This window comes from Suricata suricatta, chromosome 6, assembly GCF_006229205.1.
Source record: "Suricata suricatta isolate VVHF042 chromosome 6, meerkat_22Aug2017_6uvM2_HiC, whole genome shotgun sequence".
NCBI classification, from domain to species: Eukaryota; Metazoa; Chordata; class Mammalia; order Carnivora; family Herpestidae; genus Suricata; species Suricata suricatta.
In genome coordinates this window covers 112,437,927-112,448,931 of record NC_043705.1, presented here as the reverse complement: position 1 = coordinate 112,448,931, position 11,005 = coordinate 112,437,927, and the positions used below count along the sequence as shown (strand labels likewise).

Sequence of the window (11,005 nt, the reverse complement as noted above, 5' to 3'; positions counted from 1 at the left end):
ATTTTAGAGTTTTCCATACCCTTTCATATTGGAGATATCTATATGTTAACTTTGAAAAATATTTAATAATGTGATGAGACAAATGGAAGATCTTCATTGATATAGAAAAAGGTAACCAAAAGCTCAGTTTTATTAATATTGACTGAAGATTTAAAATTTTTTTCTCATGAATGTATTTAGATATGTGGTAATTTTATGGTCCAGTCTTATGGTACATAGGTAGGTGTGTAGTTGTTGAACGTTGCTCCTCTACTAAAGTGAAAATTTCTGTGTGTCTGGGTGGCTTTGTCAGTTAAGCATCTGACTTCGGCTCGGGTCATGATCTCACAGTTCGTGAGTTCGAGCCCCACATTAGGCTTTCTGCTGACAGAACAGAGCCTGCTTGGGGTTCTTTGTCTCCCTCTTTCTCTGCCCCTCCCCTATTCGCATGCACGTGCTCTCTCTCTCAAAAATAAACATAAAATAATTAAATTGAAAATTTCATTTATTAAAAAAATAAAATGAGATACATTTTTATTTTCATTGCTTTGTCAACTATGAACTAAGTAAAAGTAGTTTAAACAGTCACCCCGTCATTAAAAGCACTTTCCTTTGATAACTAATATCAATTTCCAAAGCTGATGCCAACTAGAATTAGACACGTCTCCACTCACAAAAGTTGCTTTGCTAAGGAAACAAAATATAGAGGAAAAATAACTTTATTCACATTTGGTTTTTAAATACATTGCATGATTGGTTTAAATTGATTGATTTCTGACTAGGAGCAAATGCATGCAGGTATGGTCATACAAACATTTTGAAAGCCTTCTTAAAGGGAACACATGGAAATGTATTAACTAAGGTATTGAGAAATGTTACTGCTTGTTGGATACTAATTAAGGCAAGCATCTGGGTATATTTCCTTTTAAATTGAAATATATTTTTAAAAAAACATCAAACTTAGAGTCATCAGTACCGATTGTATAAGAATTTTAACTGGATTTTGTTTGGTCTTAGTTTCATCATTTTTTTCTTGAGCTATGTAATTTTATAAATGTCAAACTATTTTTATTTCTTGAAAAGCTGATATGACAGAACTGAGTCTGTGTGCGAATTACTAACCAGTACTTTAGCTGATGTAATATTCAGTGCCAAAAATCATTGAGATATTTTTGTGATAGAATATGAATAATTTCTTTCGCTAATAATGATCAAAGGTGAAATGTAATAGGTGAAGAAATAACTGGGGGCACCTGGGGGGCTCAGTTGGTTAAGTCGTCAACTCTTGTTTTTGGCCTGGGTGATGATCTCATGGTTCGTGAGTTCCAGCCCCGTGTTGGGATCTGTGATGACAGTGTGGAGCCTGCTTGGAATTCTCCCTTTCTCTTCTTCTCTCTGCCCCTCCTCTGTTCTCTCTCTCTCTCTCTCTCTCACTCTCACTCCCGCTCTCAAAATAAATAAATAAAAAGAAGTAACTGTGTAAACTTAAGCATATTAATTACAAGACAAGGTAGTTATCTGTGGAGAAAAGGATACTTGGTGGGCTTTGGCTTACTTTTCTCTGTTGCTTCTATCTTCAAAAATATTTTGAGGAAGGAAGATTAAATCTTGTTGCAAAATACTCAGAAGTTTCTTGCTGTAGCAAAGCTCAGCTTACAAAGTCACAAGAGGAAAAAGAAAACCAAGCTCTCTTTCAGTTCCACATGGAAATGCACGAATCCTTATAAATATATGTTTCTTCATCTTTAAAGTGAGGGTGTGCATCGAGTGATTATTGACTTACATTTTTCTCTAATATTCTGTGAAGTCAAGATATTATGTATATCCTCCCCCTTCTAAAACTTTTTCCTTTGGCCTTTAGAGAGTAAAATCAAAACAAAGACTCTCCATTTTGAATTTCGTTTCTTCAAATAATTTCTCTTTTGTTCTTCTGTCCAAAGGAATGATCATGTTTGTCTATTGGACTTGAGTCAAATGAAAATGTAAAGTAGGAAAACTGTAGCGTTGTGCCTTTGCTTGTACAGGTCTGGCTTATGTAAATCCGAGAAGTCTGGTAAAGTTCTTAAATTTATTTATATGCTAAAGAAGATGTGCTTGTTGAACCCTGAATAAAGGATCACTAGACAACTTTTTATTCTTTGCATTGTGAAGGTACATTCATCTGATATTCCCACGATAGAGAATGTTTGTTATCTCCTGCAGATATTTTTCTTTTCTTTATCTTTTGGATGCAGTCATTAGGAAAGCATAAAGTATAGGCCTCAGTGCTTAGGTATTTCTGTATAAAATTCCTACTATAATCAGTTATGTATTTGCTTAATTACAGAATGTAGCCTCATGAGTCATCCTTTTAGATATTAAAAGTGAAAATATATGTGTGTATACATAAAATATCGTATGTATGTGTTAACAATTTATTATCCAGAATTTTTGAATCCACAAAACTCTGAGTGTTGAAACAAAATTATTTTGTAAATTTGGCCCTTTAGTGGCAAACTGATCTGAACTGACCCTGAGATTATTTGTAGTGGGAGCCTTCATGCGTCTCTCCAGATATTTTATTGTCTTTGATGATAAGGTGTAAAATGGCACTCTGTTACTTTTATAAAATAGGCAAAACTCTGAATTTCAAAATACTCCTGGACACTGGGACTTCAGAGAAGAGACTGATCTTTATCATCATTAATTTTCCCAAGGGATTATTAGCATCTGAGTATAAGAATATTGGTTTCTTATTGTTGTTGGCAGTGGAAATACAATGCAGTAAATAGACAATAATTTAGTTCTTGTCCCTAGGAAAGTTTGGAACTAGAATCTGGAAAAATATGGGAGAGAATCTTAACAAACAGAACATATGATAGAACTTATCCATAAAAATTAGCGCATAGTACTGGTAATTTTTAAAACCAGTTTTGTGCCTGCTATAAATGCAAACAGGGTTTTATAAGATTTGCTAAATGGGGTTAAAAAGAAATTCTGAATAGAAATAGTTGATATGCCGACTGATCTTTGCATAAAAACTAATTAATGGATGCTTTGGAAACATTGGATATATTGTTGAGTAATTTGTCTTTGAAGAGAAAGTATTAAAAATAATTTTTTAAATGACAAATGCCAACAACATACAATAGTTTTTGCTCGGCAGATAGTATCTTTTTTCTTCTTTGGTAACTATGGGAATGAAACTGAGTAATTCTCTCATGGCAGTGCTTTTTTCATCTGTGACCTGTGGTAATAGAAGACAGATTTAAAATGAACGAAAAACTTATTCCTAATATAACAGATGGTGTCTTGGACTCTCTGGGGGGCAAAATGACGTTTAGAAAAGAACTGAGAAATCAGATTGCTAATATCCGCACTTTATGAAAAATATTTTCTTTTGTTGAAAAAGTCTCTTTAATAATTCTAGATGAAGTAGTTTTTTAAAAGCTTTTAAATGATTCCCTGGCTGATTAACTTTAACTTAATATTTATAAGTCCATTTTTGAAAGATTATATTAAGCTTTAATAGTAGTATTTATGCTTAAATTTTAATTGAACTGTATTGTTTCTATCCAATAATGGTGGCTAAATAATTTAGAAAACAATTGGTCAATTATTGACTCACAACTCCACAACTTGTTTACCAAAAAGGTGTATTTTGTCAATATCTATGGTAGAATCTAATATCCTTACTCTCATTTTCCATCACTTCTTACCACGTGATGCTCCATTTTATTTAATTTATTTTTTAAAGTTTTATTTAAGTAATCTCAACACCCAGTGTAGGGCTCAAACCCACGACCCCGAGGTCCAGATTCTCATGCTCTTCCCACTGAGCCAGCCCGGTGTCCCTAGGCTTTATTTTAATATTCAGCATAATTACTTGTTTTCTTACCAGATAGGGTGCCCTACAGTTCTCTACAGATATGGTTCTCACAATTGTTTATCTTTCCCTTAAATCTTAGTCCTTTTCAGTTTCTAGTCTATTCTCAAGTATTATAGACTTACCTCCAAAAGCCATACTTAAATGACCTTGTCCTATTTGGGACATTTCCTTATTTTTCTCACTCTCTGTACATTAATTGATAACTCTTCTAATGAGGAAAATGAACTTAAGTGAACTTAGTTATGAAAACTAATTTTGGAAGCATTTGGAAAGTTGTGAGGGAACTTATTATCATATGATATTAAATATAAAATGTAGATACGAGTGACATGAAGGCTTTTAATATTGAACTTTATCATCCTTTTTAAAAACATTTTTTCCCATGATTTGGCTATTGTAGAAAGTGCCGCTATGAACATTGGAGTACATGTGCCCCTATGCATCAGCACTTCTGTGTCCCTTGGGTAGATCACCAGCAGTGCTATTGCTGGGTCATAGGGGAGTTCTACGGATAGTTTTTTGAGGAACCTCCGCACTGTTTTCCAGAGCAACTGCACCAGTTTACATTCCCACCAACAGTGTAGGAGGGTGCCTGTTTCTCCACATCCTCGCCAGCATCTATAGTCTCTTGATTTGTTCATTTTAGCCACTCTGACTGGTGTGAAGTGGAATCTCAGTGTGGTTTTGATTTGTGTTTCCCTGATGCTAAGTGATGCTGAGCATCGTTTCATGCGCCTGTTGGCCATCTGGATATCCTCTTTGAAGAAATGTCTGTTCATGTCTTCTGCCCATTTCTTCACTGGATTATTCTTTTTCCAGGTACGGACTTTGGTGAGTTCCTGTAGATTTGGTAGTTCCTTGTAGATACTAGCCCTTTATCTGATATGCCATTTTCCACTATCTTTTCCCATTCTGTTGGTTGCCTATTGGTTTTTTTTTTTTTTATTGCTTCCTTTGCATTGCAGAAGCTTTTTATCTTGAGGAGGTCCCAAGAGTTCATTTTTGCTCTTGATTCCCTTGCTTTTGGGGATGTGTCAAGTAGGAAATTGCTGCAATTGAGGTTAAGGAAGCTATTACCTGCTTTCTCCTCTAGGATTTTGATGGTTTCCTGTCTCATATTCAGGTCCTTTATCCATTTTGAGTTTATTTTTGTGAATGGTGTAAGAAAGTGGTCTAGTTTCATTCTTCTGCATGTTGCTGTCCAGTTCTCCCAACACCATCTGCTAAAGAGGCTGTCTTTTTTCCATCAGATACTCTTTCCTGCTTTGTCAAAGATTAATTAGCCATACACTTGTGGGTCCAGTTCTGGGCTCTTTACTTTATTCCATTGGTCTATGTGTCTGTTTTTGTGCCAATATCATACTGACTTGATGATGACAGCTTTGTAGTAGAGGCTAAGGTGTGGATTGTGATGCCTTCCGTTTTGGTTTTCTTCTTCAATATTACTTTGGCTATTTGGGGTTTTCTATGGGTCCATATGAATTTTAAGATAATTTGCTCTAGATTTGAGAAGAATGCTAGTGCAATTTTGATGGGGATTGCATTAAATGTGTAGATTGCTTTGGGTAGTAATGACATTTTCACAATGTTTATTCTTCCGATCCATGAGCACGGAATGTTTTTCTATTTCTTTGTGTCTTCTTCACTTTCTTTCATAAGATTTCTATAGTTTTCATCATACAGGTCTTTTACATCTTTGGTTAGGTCCATCAACTGATGAATGGATCAAGAAGCTGTGGTATATATATATATATATATATATATACACACACACACACACACACACACACACACAATGGAATACTACACGCCAATGAGAAAGAATGAAATCTGGCAATTTGCAGCAAAGTGGCTGGACCTAGAGGGGAGTCATGCTAAGCGAAATAAGTCAGGCAGAGAAGGACAGATACCGTATGTTGTCACTCATAGGCCTAACAGGAGAAACCTAATAGGAGACCTTGGGAATGGGAAAGGGAGGGGAAAAGTTGGGGAGAGAGAGTGAGGCAAATCATGAGAGACTTTTGAATGCTGAGCACAAACTGAGGTCTGAGGAGGGAGGGGGGAAGGTGTAATGTCATGGAGACGGGCACTTGGGAAGAACACTGGGTGTTATATGGAAACCAACTTGGTAATAACCTATATAAAAAAATTAAAACATTTTTTGATGCTTATTTATTTTTGAGAGAGAGACAGAGTGAGCATGTACCCGGGAGAGGCAGAGAGAGAAGAAGATGAGGATCCAAAGCAGACACTGTGCTGATAGCAGAAGCCAGCTAGAACTCATGGACTATGGAATCATGACCTGAGCTGAAATCGGACGCTTAACCGACTGGGCCACCTAGGTGCCCCTCTGAAGGAAAAGAAAGAGCAAAAGAGAAGAAAAGATCTTTGTGATGGTGTAGAAATAAGAGTATCCAGTTCTTCATTTGCTTTGGGCTATCACTGGATGATTATAGTGATGATAATCATACATGTCAGCCTGTACTTGATAACAAAGGGCAGCATGTAAGTGAATTACTTGCTGAAAATCACATAATCATTTTAGACAAGTCACAGTTTGTCAGCAGTATATTTATTGTTATATAAAATTATATGAAATGGATTTTTTTTAATTTCATGTCCTTAAGAATGTGTAATTCTCAACCATACTGCAAACGTACCCAAGATGCCTAGTGTAAATTTCCATCTCAGATTGACTGAACGAAAGCAGTTAATGCTCTGTCTTTCTTGTTCTCTCTCCTTGCTTTTCTCTGTAACCTGAGAAATGTCTTCATTGACTTAAATGAAGCTAAGAGGTTTACCTATTTTTAGAGATAGAGAAATGACTTTCCGTGGGTGCCGGAGTTTTCCCATTTTCTTCCGTGAAATTCATAGTGCCAAAACCGAGGATGCCAAGAGACAGATTGAACCATGCATTGCCTAGAAAGGGAAGCTGAGACAGTGAGATATTTATGCCCACCCTAAATCCAGACTGTAACAAGACTATATATGTAGAACCAAGTGTTAGACAAACCTATATTCTAGAGCCTTAGTATCGTAAGTATCACTATAATGTATTGCTAGAATAGAAATTAATCATGAATAAAAAGGTTGGAAGTGACTGGAAGAACATTTTTATAAACCAGATTGATGGCCGCTTCTCTCATGTGGTAGTGTTATAATAGGGTTCAGTGTATATTCGTTTCCTTCCTGGGGATTTATCTGAGCAGAATATTTTATGTAATTTATTTAAACATATTTGCATGGCCTGCAAATATTGAAATTTCAAGACCTTCAGGTACTCTTTATTGTTTGTTCAGATCTTATCATCAATGTTGCAAATATCAAGTGTAATATTTTCATGATTTCTGAGCATGTTGAATTATAGATGAATGTCCTTGAACCCTCTGCCTATAATGTGTAAACACAGACAGTGTGACTCCTTTGTTCTCGCTTGACAACATTATACAGTATGATAAAATTCCATTACAATGATTTGTTTAATGCAGACACATTATAGGCCAAATTATACCCCTTAAAATATTATATACGTAAAAAGTCTATTCCATGAGTGAATGGCAAGTGTTACTCATCTCTCATAAATCTGACTTACAAAGAGACTCAAGTTAATTGGATTTAGGTTGTTTATCTTTATAAGACATATTTCTTATTCTACCATATTTTAAGCGTCATTCGTGGCAAGGAGCTGTATATATATTTTGAGTATCTCTTAGGATTCAATATGCATATATATTGAGTATCAGGGACACAACAATGGATAAGATAAAGTAGATCTAGTAGGGGAAAGAAGTACTGAGTTCATATTCACCCCACTTATAGCTGTGAATAGTTTTAAGAGTGGTTCATCTAGGGCCCTATGAGAGTGTGTCTAGGAAGAACTCTTAATCTTGCCTGAATCAGATTGGGGTGAAGCTGAGAAGAAGAGCTCTTGAAGGTAAAAATGTGAACTAATTCCTGAAAGATGTGTAAGATCTATTGCTCCCATTTTATTAATGAATGTACTTTTACTTGCATTGTGAAACACAATTTATAAATTAATTCTAGTAGTTTTACTCTATAATTATATTTGATTACACTAGCAAAGTTTATTCCAGAAAAATTTGGAAAGGAAAACAAAGCAGACATCATCAGCAGTAACAATCATCAGTGATCCCAGAAACCTTCTCCCCAGAAAGCATACCCTTCCCTTATACCTTTCTCCCCTCCGCCAAAAAAAGTCATATACAACTATAAATAGATATTTTAATAAAGACATTTAAATCCAATTTTTTATCAAAAATTTTATCACAGTATTATTAGATTACAGTTTTACATCCTTTTTAGTAGCTACAGCACCTTTGCAATAGACATACCATTATTTATTTAATCCCAACTTGTGATCCTTTTAGTTACTTTTAACTTTCTCATAACCCAAAAATATTTTAAGCAAAGTCTACTCTGTTTATAAACTTGATTTATTCAGGTTAGCACCAAATTGATATGAAATGAAGAGGCATTCATCTGTCAATTCCAGAGCTTTTTTGCCTATGTTTGCATAATAAAGATGGTTCAAATGAGAACTGGACATACACACATTTAACTTATTGAAATATATATTCTTTACTGAAAAAAAACCCCTCATTTGTAATGCCATAAGTGGGAGTCATTTGCATTATGATCAATTTTTTACAACTTTAGCTTTTATCCCTGCAAGTTATGAAAATTGCTGAGTTAATCAGAAACCTCTTTAGAATCAGAATCTGCAGGGTCCACTGTAGAATGCCCAGTGTTCCATGGGAAAACATTCAGGATCTTTTTTGCCCATTTTCAAGTTTTTGACAGTTTTCTTTATAGTCTTCCTCATGAGAACACAAGTAATTTACAAAGGTAATTCTTCATCCCGAAAAGCTGTAGCAAGAGCAGTAATTGGCCAGAGAGATCTCCTCTAGATTTGCAAATGTAGAACCATGAGCTATTGAGGTGATAGAATTAATTTCTCTCCAGAAGTTTTTATTATAAACCTTAGATTGGACTTTTAAAAGTCTCTACTGTTTGCTTCTCTGAGGCTAGGGAAACAAAACGAAGAAACTCTCTCTAAGAGATTTTGTATTTAGTACCTGTGTAATGGGTCAATTTCTGTCTGTTTGCGGCTCCAAATTTGATAATGTTCCTCTCCTGACTGAAAGTGATCTATCTTACCCTCTTGTAACATTAGGAACCTGTCAGCCAGGTGGGTTAGGCCAATTTTCTTGGGAGTAATTTGTAAATAAACCTTAAAACTTAACCCTTGTCGAAAACTGAATCCTTGTCTCTCAGTAGTTGTCACTCCTGATTATGTGATAATCATTTTCAAATATGATATTTAGGGGTAGCTTTGGTTGCACAATTGATTTGTCCAAAGATTTTGATAAAAAAAAAAGAGGACAAATTCTTATTGAACCTATGGAAATAACTATATGACTATGGAAAGTCAGGATGCTCATTATTCGTTTCTGAAATCTGGAGAGATACAGTGAGAATTAGATGCACTTTTAAAATGTTTTGTTTCTGGGGTGCCTGGATGGCTCAGTTGGTTAAGTGTCCTACTCAGGTCATGATCTCATGGTTCGTGAGATCCATTCTCTCTCTCTCTCTCTCTCTGTCAAAAATAAATAAACATTTTAAATGTTTTGTTTCAGTTTGAAACAGCAGTGTCTCCCAAATTGAAAGGTATAGCTTAAGAGGAAAAGAAAAAAAGATGGAAGGATTACTGATGTATCATTAGAAGATAGAATGTAAAGACAGCAACAACAGTATCTGAAAAACTACCTGCAATTAAATGGCACAGATCCATTAACTCATTCTTACGTAATTCTTGTTTCCTGGGGTCTAGTATCAGTGGAGTCTACCTTGATGAAATCTCCAAGAGGAAAAATCCAGACTAATTTAGTGTTTTATTTAGACATGGAATTCAAAACTGGTATTATTGTAACTACTTTTTTAAACTGCCGCTTTCCTTTGGTAAAACCATTTGCATGGCTATTTTTGTGTTGTGTATTTGTTACTTTGAGTCTGGCTTTTAGTTACATAGTCACTGGCTTAAGAATGAATTGCATTTGGGGGCGCCTGGGTGGCTCAGTTGGTTAAGCCTCCGACTTCGGCTCAGGTCAGATCTCACGTTCGTGGGTTCGAGCCCCGCGTCAGGCTCTGTGCTGACTGCTAGCTCAGAACCTGGAGCCTGTTTCCGGATCTGTGTCTCCTTCTCTCTCTGCCCCTCCCCCTCTCATGCTCTGCCTCTCTCTGTATCAAAAATAAATAAAAAACATAAAAAAAAAAAAGAAACAGTCATAGTTTAAAAAAAAATGAATTGCATTTGTTAATTGAATACCTAGTAATCAATTAACTTTGTGGTCAAAATATGTCAGATTTAAATACAGTACCCTTGTTTTCAAATAATTATACTTTCCACATTAATCTTGCGAGAACAAATCATTTTTCAAAAGCTTAGTGAAGAGTGAAAGGCTAATTGATTGTAGCAAGCATTTAGAAATACTGTTCTATAGCCTACGAGAATTCACTCTCCTGTTGAGTTGCTGACTTCCCAAAAGGCTGTAGTTCAGGAACAAGAAAAGCAGTGGTTAGGCCTATAGCTTTTCAAATCCACTTTATATAATATATACATATCGAAACAAAATAACAAACCAAATACATATAAAGGACTAAAAAAATCATTTATCCACAGGCAGAAAATACTGTACCTCAAAGAAAATGAACATAAAACAATGTGACCTTTTAACTAGGAACTTTTGTTGTATAGTATCTAATTTATAGTTTTTAAATCACAAGTTCTATAAAATTATGAATATTACTCAAAATCCTCAATAAGTCACTAATGTATATACTTTGTAACGATCAGGCAAAAATCACAAAATTAAATTAAGCCTATATGTCTATTGTTTTTTAGTTTAAATGGCTTGTAGATGTTCACATTAAAATGTCTCAAAAAGCTTAATAGGTCTGTGTACAAGTTAAGATGATTTTGGTTGTAAGAAACAAAAAATATTTTTTGCTGATTTTAAAGAGCAAACGGAAAGTTATTTGTTCATTGTAAAGTTCATTGATAAGGAATTTAGATTTAGTTTGATCAGGGCTCTGCCTCTGTCTCTGAAATTACCTAAGCTCTGCCTGTCTCTGTTTACC

At 35.0% G+C, this 11,005-nt stretch overlaps 1 protein-coding gene across 1 annotated transcript in view; it reads left to right on the top strand.

Annotated features, from left to right (window-relative positions):
- Positions 1 to 6,205: 6,205 nt before the first annotated feature.
- PARP8 (poly(ADP-ribose) polymerase family member 8) overlaps positions 6,206 to 11,005 on the top strand; it is a 94,433-nt gene continuing 89,633 nt past the window's right edge. Inside the window, exon 1 of the mRNA XM_029940914.1 lies at positions 6,206 to 6,352. Within this exon, the coding sequence (XP_029796774.1) occupies positions 6,294 to 6,352 (59 nt within the window). The 5' untranslated portion in view covers positions 6,206 to 6,293. The remainder of the gene's footprint in view (positions 6,353 to 11,005) is intronic.